This window comes from Convolutriloba macropyga, chromosome 2 (genome assembly GCF_964194025.1).
Source record: "Convolutriloba macropyga chromosome 2, txConMacr16.3, whole genome shotgun sequence".
Taxonomy (NCBI): domain Eukaryota; kingdom Metazoa; phylum Xenacoelomorpha; order Acoela; family Convolutidae; genus Convolutriloba; species Convolutriloba macropyga.
The window spans coordinates 47,231,001-47,251,847 of NC_134469.1; the positions used below are offsets into that span (position 1 = coordinate 47,231,001).

Here is a 20,847-nt window from a genome sequence, read left to right on the forward strand (position 1 = left end):
CATTTCAGGTTTGGAGAGAAGATTTGACGAAAAGATTGGTCGAGAAGGGTTTGATCACTGCTTTCAGTTTTTAAAAAATTTCCCAGAAAGTTTATAAGGTGAATTTGAGCCGGATTTCAGATATCGGACTTTAGCTATGGTATTCGAGATTTAAGATGTCAGAGCCGGATTGAGTTTAAATCGCAAAATAATACAGGGGATGCAGTGAATTCAGGCAAAAAACAATAAGTTTTGCAACGCAAATTGTATTTATTTAGCGGTGAATTGATATTGCGAATTTGGCTAAGCAGCAGTTTCCCGGTATTATCATAATTGGGGACTTACAGCAACGAACACCCCCGAAGCCGCACTGAAGTTATCGATCCATCCCTCCACAGGTTGTTTTAAAGTAGCCCCCACAATGTTGGGCCTCACAATCACATAAGGAAACTGTTCCCTCCTATTCTCAGCTGGGAGCAAGTTCTCTGCCAGTTGTTTGGAAAATGTGTACGTGTTAGGTTTTGAACCAACAAGAGCAGTGGATATTTCGTCAAAGGCTTTTTCTGGCAGCCATCTAAAAAAGGTAGTACAGGTTAAATTTCTTTTATTAATATAATTTGTATCACCATGTCAAATAGTTTTACTATAGTTATTCGTTTCTGAAAGTCATTTCTAGGATAAGATTTCCAGATTTGAAGCATTGAGTCAGGCGAAACAAACATAATCTCGAAATAGATTGAATGCTGCTCCTCATCAAAAAGTCAAGGAGGAGAATGGGGGACACCCAATGATAATTTTCCATTCTAATGCCATTCTGCTGAACTACAAGTAGTTTAATAACGCAACAGTGTGTTATAATACTTTTGATAAATAAACGCACGAGTTTATGACCAAACTAAAAAGAATCGATATTATGTTAACCCAATGTTCCTAACAAGTCAGGTGATGAAAAATGCATAAAAACTGAAAACCTAGAAGGTATGGACGATTTCTGGACAAAATATGGACAAAATATCTGGCGTTCGCTTCCGGAATAATTGTAGTAGGATGTTTCGAGAAAAGATTAAAATTTTTAATGGTCCTTTGGTGCCAAATAGCTCAGAAAAACGCAAATCAGTTTTTTTAATCAATCTTTATAGATCAGCATTTCTCCTCGTTATAAATGCTATGCGATCGAGTTTGATAATTAACTCAGAAAAAAAACAAAAATAATGTAACAACTGGACAATTCAATGCTGTAGCGCAAAAACTTATTTTTATTTCGATTGTATTTTTAATTAACTGACATAAACGAATTTTTCATTTAATTAGCTTCTAGTTACTAGCATTATTTTTTTGTCAGAAATAACAACTTTTATTTTTCATTGCCCATAGCGACATGGATTACAGTGGTTTTACATAAGCATAAGATTGACCGTAGAGTGGGACAAAATTAAAATTTTATGATAAATTAGTTTTGTGCGATTAATGGACACTCTGCATCGCTCTACAGTTATGGTAATCAGCAAAAAACATTCATTAGGAAAAACTTGTTTCGGCCTGATGTTGATATTTTTTGGTAATGCAAAAAAAATGTTTTATATTATCACAACGTTCTGCAAAAAAAAACTCAGAATTGATTTTTCGAGATTCTGACCGCTAAAATTTTAACAGAAATGAATCTCGTATTAGCTGGTAAAAACAGAGAAAGGACCCCCAAAAAAATGTCATCAGTAAAGTTTCAAGTTGCTTGGGATAATTTACTATAATTTAATATGCAATTTAAATTGAAAACTTTAATAGCTTCCAAGTTACCGGAATCTCTTTGGGCCCATTAGAAGGACCAGGTGACAAAAAGGAAAAAACTGATACTAAAGTTTCTCAAAATAGCATTTTTCGTTAATTTTGTAAAATAAATGTTTACTTCGGAAGCGGTGATAACTAAATAAAGTTATGCGCAAAAAAATTCTAATCTCTAATTTAAAAAAATAAAAAGCTGAAAAATTGAGATAACTGGTGATTAACTTCTTTAATAAACTTCTAATTATCTTTCTCGCCCCATAGAAGGAATTTATGATAATTGATCTCCTATTAAAATAAACCTGTGTTTTTTATTTTCGAATGTTTTCAAAATAGTTCGTTATCTCGTCAGCGGCGTTCTTTTTTTATTAAAAAGGAAGAAAGGAAGAAAAAATACAACCACATAGACAAGATTTAGGAAGCCTTTTTGTGTTAAAATCAAAAGAGAGAAAAACAAAATATTTAAAAATATGTTTTTTAATACATTGGATCAGCAAAAGAGATCTGTGAACGACGATTATATCAGATACAAATTAAAAGTTGACTTAGAACTATTTTAATCAGTGAAATCAAGTTGTTTTTCACATTTTAAATTTTATAAATAATTATTTTTCAAGTTTTATATTGCTTTGGTTAGCTGCAATGATCTTCAGATTGTTTTGGTGCTTTCCCCGGGGAAGATTTGTAAACACCGGGTGCCAAATTTAAAACATAAGTTGTTTATATTTTTCTGTCCTTCTATCTCGTGTTATCTCGCACCTATCTCAGAAATTTTATTCTTTATTAATAAATAAGAGAAAAACACATCAGGAGTTCAAAACAATTCTTTAGACCTACTCTAGACAATTCGGCACCGTTTTTGGCTGTGAACAATTATTTAACGTTTTTTCTGTATTGATTAATGGCGAATGATTAGCAGTTAATTAAAGGCTTACTCTTATATTCAACCTGCAACTGGTTCAACAATGAGGTCGTTAGATGCTAATTAAAAAAGGATTGAAGTTATGAAACTTGCTATACTTTTGTGTTTCTGTGAACCAATTCAACAAAAAAAAACCGAAATTGTTTTTCAAACAATTTTTTAGACAAACGCCTTTTCTTTCAGTTTTTAATGAAAAAAAGTATGGAAAAGCTTCAAAATTTTTTTCATCTAGTTTTCTCTAACTGGTGAATAAAATTTGAAAACCGAAGATTTTTAATTCTTTCTTTTTCTCATTTACGTTTGAAATTTTAAGCAGGTCGAAAAACATCATGCTTCAAGTTGCAAATAAAAATAAAAAACAAAACAATAAAAACCGAAAATGTTTCGTCTTTCTAAACGTGAAATAAAATATATGAACTAGACAATGCTAGCCATAAAATTAAATTTGGAGTACGTAATTAAGAGAATGCCTCTATTTGAACGCTTACCAGCAACACAAAAAATTAGGAGCCCTCTGAAATTTACAAAAATACTTGATTATTTAAAATCAAAAACATTTCTTGCCGAGAATAAATTACAGAATCGCAAAAATAGGAATTACAACACAGAAACAACTGTAAGTGTGCCAAAGGTAGCATGAACACAAGAAGGTATGTAAAAAGATTAGATTTTATTGCTAAACTGTGTAAAAGCTATAACTCTGGAACCATGAATTAGAGAGTGTTTCCAATAGACGGGCAACAACTGAGGGTGTAATTTTTGGTCTCACGCGGATTTTTTTCATTCAAGAGGGGTTCATATTCTGATCAAACACGGTCTTTTATTATTTTGCTAAAGTTTCCCAAAAATAGCATTTTTCGTTAATTTTGTAAAATAAATGTTTACTTCGGAAGCGGTGATAACTAAATAAAGTTATGCGCAAAAAATTCTAATCTCTAATTTAAAAAAATAAAAAGCTGAAAAATTGAGATAACTGGTGATTAACTTCTTTAATAAACTTCTAATTATCTTTCTCGCCCCATAGAAGGAATTTATGATAATTGATCTCCTATTAAAATAAACCTGTGTTTTTTATTTTCGAATGTTTTTAAAATAGATCGTTATCTCGTCAGCGGCGTTCCTTTTTTATTAAAAAAGAAGAAAGGAAGAAAAAAATACAACCACATAGACAAGATTTAGGAAGCCTTTTTGTGTTAAAATCAAAAGAGAGAAAAATAAAATATTTAAAAATATTTTTTTTAATACATTGGATTAGCAAAAGAGAACTGTGAACGACGATTATATCAGATACAATCTAAAATTTGATTTAGAACTATTTTAATCAGTGAAATCAAGTTTGGTTAGCTGCAATGATCTTCAGATTGTTTTGGTGCTTTCCCCGGGGAAGATTTGTAACCACCGGGTGCCAAATATAAAACATAAGTTGTTTATATTTTTCTGTCCTTCTATCTCGTGTTATCTAGCACCTATCTCCGAAATTTTATTCTTTATTAATAAATAAGAGGAAAACACATCAGGAGTTCAAAACAATTCTTTAGACCTACTCTAGATAATTCGGCACTGTTTTTGGCTGTGAACAATTATTTAACGTTTTTTTGTATTGATTAATGGCGAATGATTAGCAGTTAATTAAAGGCTTACTCTTATATTCAACCTGCAACTGGTTCAACAATGAGGTCTTTAGATGCTAATTAAAAAAGGATTGAAGTTATGAAACTTGCTATACTTTTGTATTTCTGTGAACCAATTCAACAAAAAAAAACGAAATTGTTTTTCAAACAATTTTTTAGACAAACGGCTTTTCTTTCAGTTCTTATTGAAAAAAAGTATGGAAAAGCTTCCAAGTTTTTTTCATCTAGTTTTCTCTAACTGGTAAATAAAACTTGAAACCGAAGAATTTTAATTCTTTCTTTTTCTCATTTCCGTTTGAAATTTTAAGCAAGTTGAAAAACATCATGCTTCAAGTTGCAAATAAAAATAAAAACCGAAACAATAAAAACCAAAAATGTTTCGTCTTTCTAAATGTGAAATAAAATATATGAACTAGACAATGCTAGCCATAAAATTTAATTTTGAGTACGTAATTGAAAAGATGCCTCTATTTGAATGCTTACCAGCAACACAAAAAATTAGGAGCCCTCAGAAATTTACAAAAATACTTGATTATTTAAGTTCAAAAACATTTCTTGCCGAGAATAAATTACAGAATCGCAAAAAATAAGAATTAGAACATAGAAACAACTGTAAGTGTGCCAAAGGTAGCATGAACCCTAGAAGGTATGTAAAAAGATTAGATTCTATTGCCACACTGGGTAAAAGTTATAACTCTGGAACCATGAACTAGAGGGTGTTTTCAATAGACGGCCAACAACTGCGGGTGTAATTTTTGGTCTCATGCGGATTTTTTTCAATCAAGAGGGGTTCATATTCTGATCAAACGCGGTCTTTTTCGAATTTTTTTTGCTGATTTCTTCATTGTTCTCACATCAATTTCTGACACTATGACTTTGATTGCAGTTCCTCTGAAAGTTTGAACTTTGCCCCCCCCCCCCTCATTAACTCTTACTTCGATAAGCTGGTAGCGGCACTTCACATGTGGCAGGTTCTGTCATCTTTATAGTGAACCATACATCAATCTGTTAAGTGGTGTTGTTTTTTTGTGGTTTTGTGACTGTGAATTTGACACAACTATTATTCATGTAAAAAGTGAGAGTTTTAGATATCAGCGCAAAATCGTGGTTGTTTTTGCTGTCCTATCATATAATGATAAAAAGGAGACAAGCAATGATGTTGAAAGGGTCCCAATTTCAACAAAAATTGTTTTCTGGGGAATAGCTTATACTCTTAATGACTTCCACATTGTTTCCTTGCAAAATAGAAATTAACTTTTAATTTTGTCTGCTTTTGCCTTTTTTTGATGTTTCAGCAGTCGCATGACTTTTTCTGAAGCATGAGGGTTGCAATAGAACAGGAGCTTAAACGAACCTAACTACAGCTTTCAGGTAACAATGAATAGTTCCAACTTAACTTATGTTCGTGACATTGAATATATATTTGTTTTAAAACTTGCTTAAGTGTTTTTGAACTTTGAACAACCCACCTAAGTTCTGGCGAAGAAAATATTTTGGTCTATGATTTTTTTTTTCAACTGACGGTTCTACAACTTTGACATTACGTGTTCGTTTGAATCTTGTTCTTAATTTTTCTTGAATTTTGATGTTTTTCTGGCTTTAAAAATTCTCTTAAAAAAATCAACGAATTTTTACTTTCAGCACTTTTTGTAATGTTTCTCTGTCAACTTGTACCCTAACATCAGTTTTTGTAAGTCCTATCTTCATTCTAAAACTCAAATTAACTTGTTTAGAGTTTTTAAATTTCATTTTCTTGACTTTGATTCTACCAGTTTTCAAAACTGTCTTCTAAACTGTCCCTGCAAAAATTAAAGGAAGTTTTGATTTTGTTTGTATTTGTCGTTCATTTCGCAATATTTGACGTTTTGTGGAAATTAAAGAACTCATTACCTCCTATTGAGTTGTAAGGGGATTGACTCAATGCCTTGAGTTGATGGCTAAATCTTTAATGAATCAATTTAATGGTGACTTTGAATATCTTTGCTTTCAAAAAAATCAACGTTTCTTTTTGTTCTTTTTGCATTCTACATTTAAATTGTTCTCCTTTTTCACGAGACCCATTGGTTTCCTAAGTATTTGAATGAAAATCTTTCTAGTATTTTGAAGAAATAAGATTTTTTGGAATTTCTATTGATATTACTTCAAAATTTTCAATGGATTTAAGAACTTTGCCTATATTTGTTTCTCTTTTTGTTGACAAGCTACCTTGTCGCAATAAACAGTTGAGAAGTTTTGATGACTAATTTTTACTGCAACTTATTTTGCTTTGTTTAGGTTTTATCGGATGCTAGTTCAAAGGTAATGTTTTTTGTTGTTTGTCTTGTTTCGTTGTCTCAAGGCAGGTCTGATTGAGCCTCTGATGAGGCGTTATTTAAATCATTTGATCCAGCACTTAACTATCAAACTGAAAGCGAATTTTTCAATCTCTCCGTGATTTGGTGGAAAAGTACGTCAAAAATGTGGATGAGTGGGATCGTAGCATTATGTGCAAATGTGCATTACAGATTTTCATTGTTTCACAAAATTTTTTTTTCTTTGGAACTCTTAATATTTTTGGTTATTTTAACAAAGCCGTTCAAACCTATAATCGCCGATACCAAACGCTACATAGTGCATTTTTTTGCGCAGCATCTAAAATTCCTGTCTGCGCGCTTCTTTTTCTTCGAATTGAATTTTTCAAGACACGGAATTTAGTTTTCTTTTTATAGACACTAACTAAGTTAACAAATCTTTCACTATTTCTTTGTTATTACCCGCTATGAAGGTCACTAATTGAGCTTGAAAAGGAGTGACGCAAAATAGAAAATGGAGTGAAATTAGGCTCAAAGTTTAAAAACAGCTATTTGTATTATAATGACACCTATTAAATCAAAAATATAGTTTACAGCCTCAAGAATTTAGACCATTCCCAATTTGAAAAAGAGGGAAACAATTTTTGCAAAGTCTTATACCTGTTATCTCAATTTAGCTAATTTTTTTTGTTAAAAATTATGCTCACTCTAAAGTGTCAAGAATCTTATAAGGATCGAAAGCTGATTTGTGAACGATTTCCTCAATGTGGGCCCTGTCACAATTTGAGTAGGCGGTTGATACGTGAACAACAGTTCTGAGGAAAGGAAACTTCCTGCTTAATTTGATCAACCTGAGAGTGGCAAGAGTGTTCACGGTCAAGGCAGTCCTGAAATAGAAGCAAGAATTTTTGAACCGAATCATAATGAAACAAGAATTTCAATAAGCTCACTTGATTTATATTCCGACGAAATAGAACAACGCAATTAAATAAAACTGGTCGAATTTAATTCCACATCTAATTTATCTACTGAACAATGGTACGTACAGTGACGAGATTGACTTGACTTGTTTTTCTGTCTGTGCAGGTAAAAAGTGACGACGTTATAATCTGGGCGTAGTAAAAATACTGATTGAGAAATACAACGATTCAACACAAATTTACAATGCCGCTATGATCCGAGACAATAATATTCAAGCATCTTGATCTTGTATCACTATCACTTTTAATTAAATGAAATGACATGTGTTAAGTCTAGGTATTGTATACCCGTGTCAAAATTACCCCCCCCCCCCCTATTACCCCTCAAACTGATGTGAGAGTAGGGGGTAATGGTCTATGGGGGTAAAACGATCTAAGTCTAGGGTGATAATGCGGGGAATTTTTAGATCCCCCCCAAAAAAAATTAACATTACACCCCCAAAAACATGTGTAAGATTGGGGGGGGGGGTACTTTTAGCGGGGGGGGGGGGGGGGGGGGTTAGAACGATGTAAGATGAGGGGGGTAATGGGGATTAGATTCATATTGATGGTTCGTCAAGAATCGGGCAAGCATTGAGGGTTTAGAGGCTAAGGAGAACCGGCTGAGGGTACAGAATTTGTGAGTTGGCTGTCACAGTCTTCGAGTATTGGGGGGGGGGGGGGGGCTAAGACAATTTAAGACTGGGGACTCCAAGGAGGGCAATTCAATTACCCCCTACTCTTGCACCATTTTACCCCCTCCCTCCCCCCCCCCCAAAAAAGCCAAAAGCAGGAAGAGAGAGAGAGAGAGAGAGAGAGGGAGAGAGAGAGAGAGAGAGAGAATTGGTGATCCAATTGTGTTTTAAACTCAATTTTCATATCAGCAACACAAGTTTCACTCATTTTAGAGGAAATGATGGCCGCCCACAAAAGAAAAATTTCCATACTTAATTTCTTCATATCATCAGTCGAAGAGTTGGAAATATTGATTGAAGAATAACGATATATCTAACTACAATAAATGGTATCAAAGAGGATCGCTAATGTGCATTTGCACATATTGCTCTGACACCACTCATTCAAATTTTGACATAATAGTATACCATATAAGGAAGAGATAAAAAACTTTTGGAAACTCGCTTAATGTTGTAGGAGTAAAAAGTAATAGTTATAAACTCAAGCCGCAAAAGGAATCAAACCACGAACTAATAGAGAAGCTTACAAGGCGAACAAAATGATGCCAAAGTTTGAAAATTTGGCACCATTTTGTTATGAAAGATTTCAAAGTGAATAAAATTAAAAGCTTTCAACAAAAACCATTAAATAGGTTCTCTCAGAGCTCCCTGTGAAATCTTTCAAACATGCCACTATTCTAAAAACTAAATACAACTACAGAAAAAACCAAATACAAGCAAAATTTCAAAAAAAAATCTCAAATTTTTTATTAAAAAGTGTTGAATCTAATGTAACTATAAGCTACTCATCAAAAACGATACAAATTTTCAAATTGAACTCTTTTTATCATCAATAATAAAAAAGTGAGCATTTGATAATGTTACAAAACCTAATCAAGAAAACACAGTAGTGGGAAGGATTAAAAATCTCAGGATGTTTCTATGAAGTGCAAATTATCAATTCATTATAGTACCAAGTAATCTTTAGTTTGAAACAAATTATTTGGAAAAAAATATTCGTTGTTTCACTAGAAAGAAGGCGGAGTCTGTCAACAAAAAAAAATAGGCTACAAGTTGAGAGAAATAGGGGCAAAAAGGATTCAGTTCAAAATTTTACTGATGAGTTCCTTAAACTACATACTGAAAGTATATATTGAAAAAAATATATTCAGAAACATACGAGCTTTTAGTTTACAAGTGTAGGAAATGAAAAGTTGGACAATTGGACCTTTCAAAATTGAGACCAGATCGAAATTTACATAATTTACGAGAAGAGCATTAACTTTTATGTTGTTAAGTAATATGGACCTTGAGTTTTAGTTAAAATAAATACCATCTCTCATTATCGGGTCCTTAATATAAAAAATGACTCGTTATTAATTCAAACATAAAAAACAACAAAAAGTACGAAAAGATTCCAAAAAAGACACCACCCAAATATCCGCAACTTTCTGAATGCTTAAACCAGTTCCCTCCTAAATAAGTCCCCTTTAAAGTATTCAACTGCTCAGTACTTTAGTGACGTGTTCTTTTGATGTTAAACATTTTGACAGCACAAGGATGAACAATTTGTTGATTTTGGGCGCCATCATAAAAATTCTTCGTGAATTAATTTTTGTACAAAACCTGACACAATTTTCGCACTCAGTCTCATGATATGGAATTATAAGGAAAAAAACTATGAAAAAAAGATTGCTCTAACTTCAAATCTCAATTTGAAGTACTATATAAGTTGGCAAAAAATCTAAGTATCTATAAAATTGAGGTTTGATGGATAAACATTGACTTAAATTAGCAATAAATCAAAAAAAATTTTGGATCTATTCTGTTCCCCCCCAGTGTTTTTATGACCCCCAGTCACAAATTATATTTTGTTATATAGCACGTTACTATGTAAAAAAGTAGCACGTTCGCCTGGGTGTCATAAAAAATTTATACTGAATAGATCCGAAATTTCAAGAATAGATCCGAAAATTCAACTCGAAAACAATTGTTCAGGAAGCGGAAATGAAAGCTGACCTTGCGAGAGTTTATATAGATTGTGGTGGCAGTTCTCAGGCGCACTTCCGGCAGATTTGGACACAGTGGGCTATAGAAGCGAATTTAATGCAACTTCGAAAGCTGAATTCTCCAAAATTTTGACAACTTTTCAGCGAAAAAAGAATCAAACAGTACAGCCGCCTTTTTTGATCTTAAAAAGTATGACTCAATAACAATAGTTAACTATTGGAACATTGGAATACAAACTTTGAACAAAAACGGATGTTAGCAAAAAACGGAAATCAGACGAAGGTTCACAAAAAAGTAAACCTTGCCAACTCCTCGCAAAAATTGACGTGCAAATAACTTTATTATTTTAGTAATCGACGCTTGACTGTTTTCCTATTGATACCACTCACAACTCTCTCTCTCTCTCTCTCTCTCTCTCTCTCTCTCTCTACATTGTGAAGTTATCGATCGGCCGAATTTGACTGAATACTAAAAAATCAAGTACACATATAGTTTCTTCCCCCACTAAGTTGGAGTCGGAACAAAAACATACCATTTAGGGGAGACGCTTTGCGGTCCAAGAGGAGGACGAATGAAATACCCTGATAAGATCAATAGAAAAAACACTTTTTTGGTCGCAGCATAATGGGATCATTTCTGTTTGTGACCCTATCTCAGTGGGTGCATATCATTGGCACCCCACCCCCAGAAGCCATCAGAAGCCATATTTTTACAAAATGATTTACTATGTATTGACAGGTGTTCTGTAACTGAGGTTTGCATAACGTACGGAGCACATATGGAAAAGAGATGCATAATCGTGTAAAATTTATAGGCAAAACTTTGAAGCAATCTGGAGACATCGAAAATTGTAGATAGAAAAATCAGAACAGTGACATAATTTAGGTCACGCGCGGCTACTTCCACATACTTCAAAGAAAACGATTTTTCAAGGATTTCGGCCTCCGATTTTCTGTCTCTAATGTTTCTATGTAAGTAATCTTTGTTTTTCCATAACCAGTTATGGTCGACAGCAGTATTATTTAACACCCAATAGATATGGCGAGCAAAAATGTTTACATTATTTTCTGTAAAAGCTGAGTTGTACGCTACAGAAAAGTAGACGCACGCTGAAATGGAGTGCAGTGTTTTTAGCAGCGCAACGTCAAGTCCAGTTTAACTAAATTGGATGAGAGATTGCTAAAGATTTCGAGTTTTATCTAAATTAAGTATTAAGACCAGTTTATTTGATCAACTGACGATAAGCATAGTGCGCGCCCAGTTAACCCAAACTTGGTACACCTTGATAAGAAACATACTGACCATGGTAAATCATGCGAAGATCTTGACATGACACTTGATATGAAAACATCAAGATTTTTACAAATTTGCAAGATCTTTGCGTGGGTATTAAGAAACAAGATCTTGGCCAGATAGCCAAGAAATATTAACCATGACATGACAAAACAAAAACGAAATTCTAAAAATTATAAAGCACCTTAAAACAAGAATTAGCACAAATTCCTCTGATTAAGCACGAGCATTTATTGGTTTACCTTGATCTCACCGTGACATTATCAAGATTTAGCATCAAATGTTGGTTTTCCAAGTTCTCGGTAAGATGTTTAAAGTTTTGCATGAGATGACAAGATCATGCATTTCTTATCACGGTGTCAAGTTTCGGTTCACTGTGTGTGAGCTTATTCTGCTCCATAATATATAGTATTCAGGTAAGAAATGTTCAGCAGGGGGAATTCATAGAAGACACGGTGAATTTTCGTAAGAATGCGGTGAAGTGCGGTGAAAAAAAAATTTCACCGCATATTTCTTATATCTTTTTGCGGTGAATGCGGTGAATCGCGGTGAATTATTTTTTTTCACCGCGTTCTCGGTGGCGGTGAATTATTTTTTTTTTCACCGATAGATGCGGTTAAAAAAATATTTAATCGCATCAAGCGGTGAAAAAAAATAATTCACCGCGATTCACCGCATTCACCGCAAAAAGATGTAAGAAATACGCGGTGAAAATTATTTTTTTCACCGCATTTCACCGCATTTCACCGCCTTTCTTACCAAAACTCTCCACCAAACCTCGACCCGGGTACTTGACCTCCGGTCTTTTTACAGCCAATTCGGGTCGACTTACTATCCATTCTTAGATAATTTTTCCAGCGATCACAAATTTGGGCTAAAATCTCCATACTAAAGTTCAGCTTACTGTCACCTCTGATGACTGATGTAGAAAATTTGTTTGTTTCATGGTGCATTCTCAGATTGTACTTGATTGTTATTATTATTGTTATTTATACTTGATTATTTACCAACAGACGTACTTGATTGGTTCATCAAAGCGAATAGTTGCAGCTGAATGGAACACCACACCAACGTTAGACTGCACGAGCATTGCCTCATCTGCCTCCGAAATGCCCAAATTCTCCTCAGTGAGATCACCCTCAACAGGGACGACTTTTCCCACGCATTGCCCAAGTCCCTCTTGATTGATAACCCTCTCGAAAAGGCGACTGCTAAATATTTCAGCAACGCGTTCCTTTGATTTTAAACCACGTTTTTGCCGCACAAGGATGAATAATTTGTTGATTTTGGGACAACATCGTAATAATTTTTCGAGAACTGATTTTCCTACGAAACCTGAAATAATCTTTGCACTTAGTTTCATGAATTGGAAAAATAAGGAGAAAAACTAAGGAAAAATTAAATAAGCTGAAAAAGCGAATAAAATGAGCCGAAAAAGCGGTTCTCATTTTGAAGTCGCATCACTTCAAGTAAACTTAGGGACATGTTTTTTCGAACTGGGAAAGAGGGGGGTTAAGATAACAAATTCATGCACATTGACATATTTTGAACCTTCTCGACAGTTTCGCAACATTTGATCGGGATGTCATTTCAACGGGTCAAACTATCCCACCATCAGAATAAGTCTCTTTCACTGTCAAAAACTGAGATAATAGCGTCAAAATAGGCACGACATCTATTTAATAGAGTAAAATTTTGCTTTGGTTTGTACTGCGTGACCGCTGATCCAAAATTTGAATGGGAAATTCGGAATAAAAAAAGTCCCTAGACGAACTCCGACACTTATCTTGCAAGATTCTGGCAAATAACGCTGATCTTGCAAGATGTAAGATTCGGATGCCTATCTTGCAAGATTCTTACAAGATCTTGCATGATAGACGTCGAAAATTGTTAGAGAAAAAAATGCAATTTCAAGACTCATTAAATCAAAGATCATATTGTCTTATGCGTTCAGTCAATTGAAGGTGGCTCTCAGTTCAAAACAGAAGCTTTCATATCATCATTTTTACCTTCAATAACGTATTTGAAGAACTCATTTCCAGAATAATTGTTTAATTGTGGTTTTAAAGGTTTATTTTGTACAAACCAAGTGCGAATAGGTTGATAAGCACCAAAAAGCCATTAAATGGTCTCCAGTGCCTTCCATCTTATGATGAAAAACGTTTTATTCAATTTTTTGTTCAATAAATGAGACGTTTGTGTGACTCCATACATTTTGAATCGTTAATAGGTAGCAAATAAAATAAAAACCAACTGTCATTAACCAGTTGAGAGTGAACCAATTCATAGTCACTGCAAAAAGTCAATAAAACTTTTCCGTTGCCATAACATAACGTTTTAACTGTTTTTCACTTCTAGAGCTCAGTATTGCACAGACTCTAGTCATAAACGAAGCCGAAAAGCCCACGCTGATGCTCCGACCAAATTTTTGGACGCTCATCCTGCAAACATGAGACGCTTATCTTGCAAGATTCTTGTAAGATCGACATTTATCTTGAAAAATTCTTGCATATACGACGGCTGTCTTGCAAGAATCTTGCCAGATCTTGCAAGATAGCCGTCAGTAATAGACTAGGGGTAGAGCTGTAAGTCGTAGAAATTCTACATATCCTACATGTAGAAAAGGAAACAGTTCCGAAAATTGATTCAAGAAGACAGATCTTAAAGAATTCCCAATCAATTGTGCGGCATCATGAAACTTTCATGAAAAATGAGTACTTAGTTAGCATCGTTTCAGGAAATGCATCGTCTCTAATGCTTGAAAACATCAATTAGCAAGAGGAAGAGTACATATGAGTGTCAACTCATGGGATTTTAGCATATCACAATTCACAATTCATCTCAAATTTGCGACAAATCATCTCCAATTTTCAAAGTTCAGAATTTGTGACAAATTTAACAAAAAACAAAGAAAATTCTGACAAGTTCGTACTAAAATTTCTTTCAAGTACTGACAAGAATAGTTAATGGTTTATCTTTATAAGATCTTATCAAGATGGAGAAATACTTGAAACTTTGCAAGAAATGTCAAGATCATGCATATTTTATTAAGGTCAAGATTCTATTCATTGGGATGTTTTTACTAAGTGTTGTCTCTATTAAGTTTTTAAATCAGCATATACCAATCAAAAAATGAACTCAAATGTCGCAGGAGTAAATTTAAAGCCAGTAAAGATATCTTCATAAAATATTCTGATGGAGTTCGGTTCCTGTTTAAGCTTACAAGAGTGGTAACTACAATATAATAATAATATAATAATATGTGCAGACAAACCTGTGGCTCCCGTAATGAACACCGAAGTATCCGCGTAAAAATCAGGAATAGTGCAGTGATCACCATCCATTATGGATTTTCATATAGTGTCTCTTGTAACTTAATTCGAAAATAACTCAGTAATATAAAAACCCAACGGCAGTAATGGGGATACTTCAAAGCTCTATGATAAATAGCAATGCTAAAAACGAAACCGTAGAGAATATAATCAATTCAATTTTTCAATTTCAAAACATCTATTTCTAATGATAACTTTAAGGCTTTTAAATAATTTGAATATGTACAACAATAGCTACATTGCTATTGCTTAATAAAATGAAAGTACGAGACGAAATTACTGCAATCGTCCTCTATTGATTCAATAGTTTGTTTCGGCAGTTTTTGATCGATCGCCACCTAATCTGTTGCTGTATCAGACCATAAAATTTCTTGAGTCACGTGAACTCGTGCACCATGGCAGAGTCAACACAATCTAGCAACCAACTTATCTATTTATTCTGTTTTTTTTTTCGGAGAAATTGATATTGGACAATAGTTTGTGAAAAAAGATTCAATTCTCAGTCTGTCGACTTTTCTAAGTGTCTTTGCAGATAACCAGAACGTGAAAAATTGATCCATTTCATAAACGTGCCTATATAACCTGCAATAACGTACCTATATAAGTTTTGATTGCTCGATTGCTGATGCTTTTAAGAACCGGCCGCCATGATCACTTTGCTTCATAACTTATGATGAAGTCCGTAGATAGTTTGTAATCTCAACACTTTTGGCAAGATGTCATTGTAATTAACATTGTCATCATTATTTCCAAAAAAACTGCAACAAGCGCCATTATGAGTATAAACAGGTACTTTACAGATACAGATTTGAGGAGAATATCGGGATGTTTTCAACAAAATCAGTCACGTTTTGTCAATTTATTGGTCTTTTGAAAGAAAAGCTGATAATGTGAAAAAGTGCCGAGTTACTCTTTCAGGTTTTGATTTACTGCAAACACCTTCGTCTGCTAATATTTCTCGGTTTACACTTATTTGTTGATTGCCTCCTACAATTTATCAATTTCTTATGCTTTTCACACATACCCTGTTCGAGCACCATAAACGAACCTTAATGACCATACTAGGTTATATACGATTTTATGGAATCTAAAGAAACATACTAAGATCATAAATGAATTCTAAGTAGCCATTGAAAAGGTCAAACGGAATGTCACCACGACTATGGAAGTTTGGATCTATTCCCCCTCCCTTGTTTGTTTTGCCCCCCCCCCCTCCCAATGTTTTTCACAACCCCCACCCCCCCCCTTCCCCGAGTTACAAATTATATGTTGTTATATAACAGGTTACTATGCAAAAAATAGCATGTGCGCGCGCTTAGGGGTGTAAATTATATGAGCCCATTATGCTGGGAGGCAAAACTCTTAAAAGATCCAAAAACTCTTATAACACGTTAACGTTTGGGCAAAACAATCATTTTTTTTGTAGACATATATGGAATATTTTTGTTGACATTAATTAATTAAAGTCTGCTTTACGTAGCCCGCCAGCTTTGAAAAACTTTTTTCTAAGCAAATTGCCTGGGTTTTTGTTCCAACTTTATTTTCTTTAATCCTTCCGTTTTGGAAATTGGATTTGGTAATTTTTGGTGGAACAAGTTCGTGATTTTTGTCTCCTGATTCCTCGTAATACTTTTTCCTTCATCTCGTTGGGACTCTGTCATTGAGGTCTCTACTTCAAGATCACTGCGATCTGCATTCAGCTCGACCTTCCCGTCAAATAATGATTCTAAATCTATTATAGTTAGTGGTTACATTTGGCTTTTTAACTGATAAAAACTAACGTTCTTTCTGAATTTCTTCCAAAAAGAGCTTTGAAATGCGACACTTTTGTTGTCTTTTGTTTACACGAGTTCATTTGATAAAGGATTTATTCAGTTTTCTTTTTTCTATTTCATGAGATATGTTTGTGTGCCCTCCTAATTCAAGCGATCTAATTTTCGATGCTTTGTAAAATTACTTTCTACAAATCCAATCAGCACGTTATTTTTCCCAGTCGCATCAGTTACATTAATAAGATTAATTTTACAAAAAATGCCATATTGAATAAAACGCTTGATCTAATGTGATAAATTTAGGAATTCTATAAATTTATTGTAGTTCTCTAAGAAGTTTGTAGCATCAGAAGTGTTAGCTTTTTCAAACACTTCAACAGTATGTTTCATGAAGTAACTATCAAAATTTTCCCGCATAAAAATTCCCCATATTTTTCAATTCATTTTGGGGAACTTCTTGATTTCGGTTACTGTCATTTTAAATGAGATTGCCAATATGACCCAGGTGCAGCAAGTTTTATGATTCTAAACGTTTACCGAGTTTTGGTAGTTGAATGCAAGTTTTGCATTGAACAGACATGGCCAGAATGTAAGAATGCATATAGGACATAGAGCGTACTGATATAGGGAGAATATTCGCCAACTAACATTCAGATATGTATGGTTTGGTTTCAATAATGCTTCCTTGAATAAAGTTGGAATAGGAATGGTCTGGCCACGGCAGTAAGAACCCAGCCAAATTCACATGTATCTCCCCGATAAGATATTATATGAGGGCTAATATATTCTCAGCTTTCTATATCGTTTTGCAGCGCGCGATCTCTACTTTTTTAGTTTCACATTAGGAAGTCAATACCGCTAAAAAACTTTCTTCAATAGTTGGTCAAAAACATTTTTGAAAGACTTTCTTTCTCGAGATTTCACTTAGATAAGATGTACTTTGTTGTTTTGGTCTGCGTGACATTAAAATCAGAATTAGTACTGAGAAGAGACTGAATGCTACTCTAGGTGTCTTTGGAATTCAGAATTGTGCTGTGACTGTTTCAGAACTTTCATTTGGTTGACTATTTGTTACATTCAAATCAATTGTCTATAAAAATTTGTAGAGAAAGGAGTTTAGCTATCAACGCCAAAAAAATCAGCGAGAAGAGTCTTAACATAGTGGTTTTTGTTTGAAATACAATCAATTTATTAAGATTTCTCTTATACGGAAATTTGTTGGGATTTTTAATAAACCTTAATATTAATATATAACGTTAATCGTTGATGAATGTTTGCAAGAAATTTCCCATTTCTCAAAAACCAAACAAGTGCAATAAAATGTTAAATAACAACAGAGTTCACACTCAGACTGTGTCCCGATGTAGGAATGACTTATAATCAAAGTAATGTATAGAATCGAAACTTAATAATTTCAATATGTCGCAATTTGAATTAAATATAGTACCATGATAAGTTCTGAACTGCAATCTTAGAGCTTCATCATATAGATTTTGATAACAATGTCATTTTGCCTAATTTTGTTTTGGAAATTTGTGCGCGACGACTCTTGCACACAGTTTAAACTATTTCTTGTTATCTTAGTAGAAGCCCTCAGCGATGGCGTTGAACTTGTCTTACGCTCTCATGTCTGGGTGAATGACCTTGATGGCGCGATCGACTTGCTGAACCACTCGTTATAAAGAGAAGAATTGTCGACGCACATAATGCAAGTTTTTAGTCTCCTAAAAACGATATCCAGTTAGATGTCAATAGACAGAAAACTTTTGAATAAAAAAAATTCAAAAAAGGTAGCCAATTATCGGTCGACGCCGACCATTGAAGTTGACCGGAAGTGTTTTGTACTATAAATTTGTCAACGGCAGTCTTTACATGCCCAATATTAGCTGAACACGTTTTCTTGTTTTTAAAAAGTTTCCGCGGTTCTTGTGATGGCAATCAAGAAAAACTAGCGTGGCATTTGAAAAGGTAAAAGGTTCAAAACCATCGATCAACTCACAAATAAGTGAGACCTTGTGTTCTAAAAACACTGACAGAGTTTGATTGCTTTCTTGAAAATGATCACCTACTTAGAATATTTGTTGATAACCTTCAATGATGTTTTTACCATAAATTATAAGAAAAACCATACATTACAACAGAGATGCACAAAGTTACTGTCCATGATATCAGCCAGGTATTGAATTCAATCAAATACTGCTCTCGAATGTTGAACTTTCAACAGGAAAAAGTATAATAGACTGGCTAATATAGGTTTTTTGGTTCTAGAAGAAAAATATTATAATTCGTGATTCTTCTGAGAGATTCTTCATTTAGAGTTTTCTATTGAAGAGAGCGGTGTTGCTGATAGCTTAAGAAAAACAGCATAGTGACATCAGCTTATTAGTTGAAAAAACCTCAAATCTTTTGAAAGGAAAAACTGCAATAACTTACAAACGTTCGCAGAATTTTTATACGCTCTGATATGCAAAAGAGAGTGTGATTATTTTGGTTTCTGACAACTTTTGGTGGCTCAATGAACTTTGAGGATTTTATTTGGGCGAATTGTAAACGCATACTTTCAGTTGAGAAGACCGAACAAAACGACGAAAAATTTAAAAACATTTTTTGGTATAATCGATTTAAAGAGGAAGAAAGAGTCGGTACGTTCGGTCAGTTAGGTACTGTTGGTTTCAAACGTAAGAAAAGTTCAGTCTCGTTGTTTTTAGACGCAAGAGATATACGGTACGTTTCAATTTAGAAAGTTCGGTATGTTAACTTTCAGACGTAGAAAATTTTTAGTTTTGTCAAAGAGAAATTTTTAATTTTTCTGTTTAAATTGTAGTCAAAGATTACGATAGCGTTCATTTTGCAGGATTTCCAAACGTACTTCTTGAGAAAAATTTTCAAAGACTGTGCAAAAGTTTTCAAATATCTTCTTTAGCTCCTTCACGAAACTATTTGAAGAAATATAATTTTAGTGGACGTTTTTGAAATCAAAAAGGTAGAATACTTGTTGAACACTGATGAGAATTCTGTCGATTATTTCACAATTACTGAATTTTAACATAATTTCTTTTAATTTGCTGGTAATTTTATTGACGGTTAGATAGTTTTGAAATCAAACATACCGACCGTCGACCGTTTTTTTATCTGATTAAATAATCTGCATTTAAAAACCAAAATCTTAAAGTTCATGGTATTTCTCCCAACGGTGTCGAATAGTTCGTACGTTTAAAATTTGACAAAACCGAATCGCTCTTGCGGTTGAAAAGTGACGATACCAATTCTATCTTATGTTTAAAGACTACAATACCAAATCTTTCCTATGTTATTGGGAACAAAATCGATGTTACCGACTAAAAAAATCGTAGTAGTTTTGTCGTTTTTGAAAAAAAACGACGTTAAGGACAATTTCTTATGTTAAAAAAACATATTTATCTACTAGGGTAAAGATTAGAGTAGTGCTCAGTCACAATTAGAGTTCACAATTACAGTCTTAGCTGGCAGCACATCATAACCCGAAGCTAAGGTTTATTATGGAATTCAAGCGAAACATTCTCTTTTTTTTCTCGAGCTGTTCCATCAATTTTCAGCTCTGATAAAAAATTGAACAAAGAATATGAAAAAGTTCTGAATTACTTGACAACTGAAATATCAAGTCACATTGGATAAAAATATAAAAACATCTATATACAGTGAAACCTCAGTTATTTGAATGACGTAGTTACGATGTACAGTATTTGTTTCCTTATAGGTACACACTATAGACTTTTTTGAAGCAAACCTACTTCCATAATGCTGATATTATAAATAGAAATAGTGCAGCGCCACCGTATCTTTAAGCCATACAATGCTTCAAACTAGAAATTTAAAAAAGGTTCGTTTTTTAATGTCTTTTAAATGATTGCTAATGGAATCAGACGTTTTACAATGAATAAGCAGAAAACTCGACTAATGAAGAAAAGAAACTCCAACTCGTGTTACCATAAGTTAACGACTGATCCCTCATAAGAAACCAAAACACACGAAACAAGTTGCTTTTCGAAAAAGAACATGCAAAAATGCTTAACTGAATTTCTTTATGAAAAAAACTCTTGTTCGCTAAACAATAAATACGCTTGATGGTTTGTTGACATGATTGGCGGATAAAATTTGTCGGTCTCCATCAGTCAGTACACGTTACTTAAAAAGAAATAACAGCTTAAAATTATTATATTTAACGA

General features: G+C 33.7%; 1 protein-coding gene across 1 annotated transcript in view; it reads right to left on the reverse strand.

Annotated features, from left to right (window-relative positions):
• The window catches only part of LOC142335315 (fatty acyl-CoA reductase 1-like), a 97,979-nt gene extending 82,424 nt beyond the window's left edge, over positions 1–15,555 (reverse strand). Inside the window, exons 1-5 of the mRNA XM_075383762.1 lie at positions 15,526–15,555; positions 14,813–15,240; positions 12,558–12,873; positions 7,310–7,489; positions 325–553 (exon numbers count right to left, since the gene is read on the reverse strand). Coding sequence (XP_075239877.1) covers positions 325–553; positions 7,310–7,489; positions 12,558–12,873; positions 14,813–14,882 — 795 coding nt within the window. The 5' untranslated portion in view covers positions 14,883–15,240; positions 15,526–15,555. The remainder of the gene's footprint in view (positions 1–324; positions 554–7,309; positions 7,490–12,557; positions 12,874–14,812; positions 15,241–15,525) is intronic.
• Between the last annotated feature and the right edge of the window lie 5,292 nt (positions 15,556–20,847).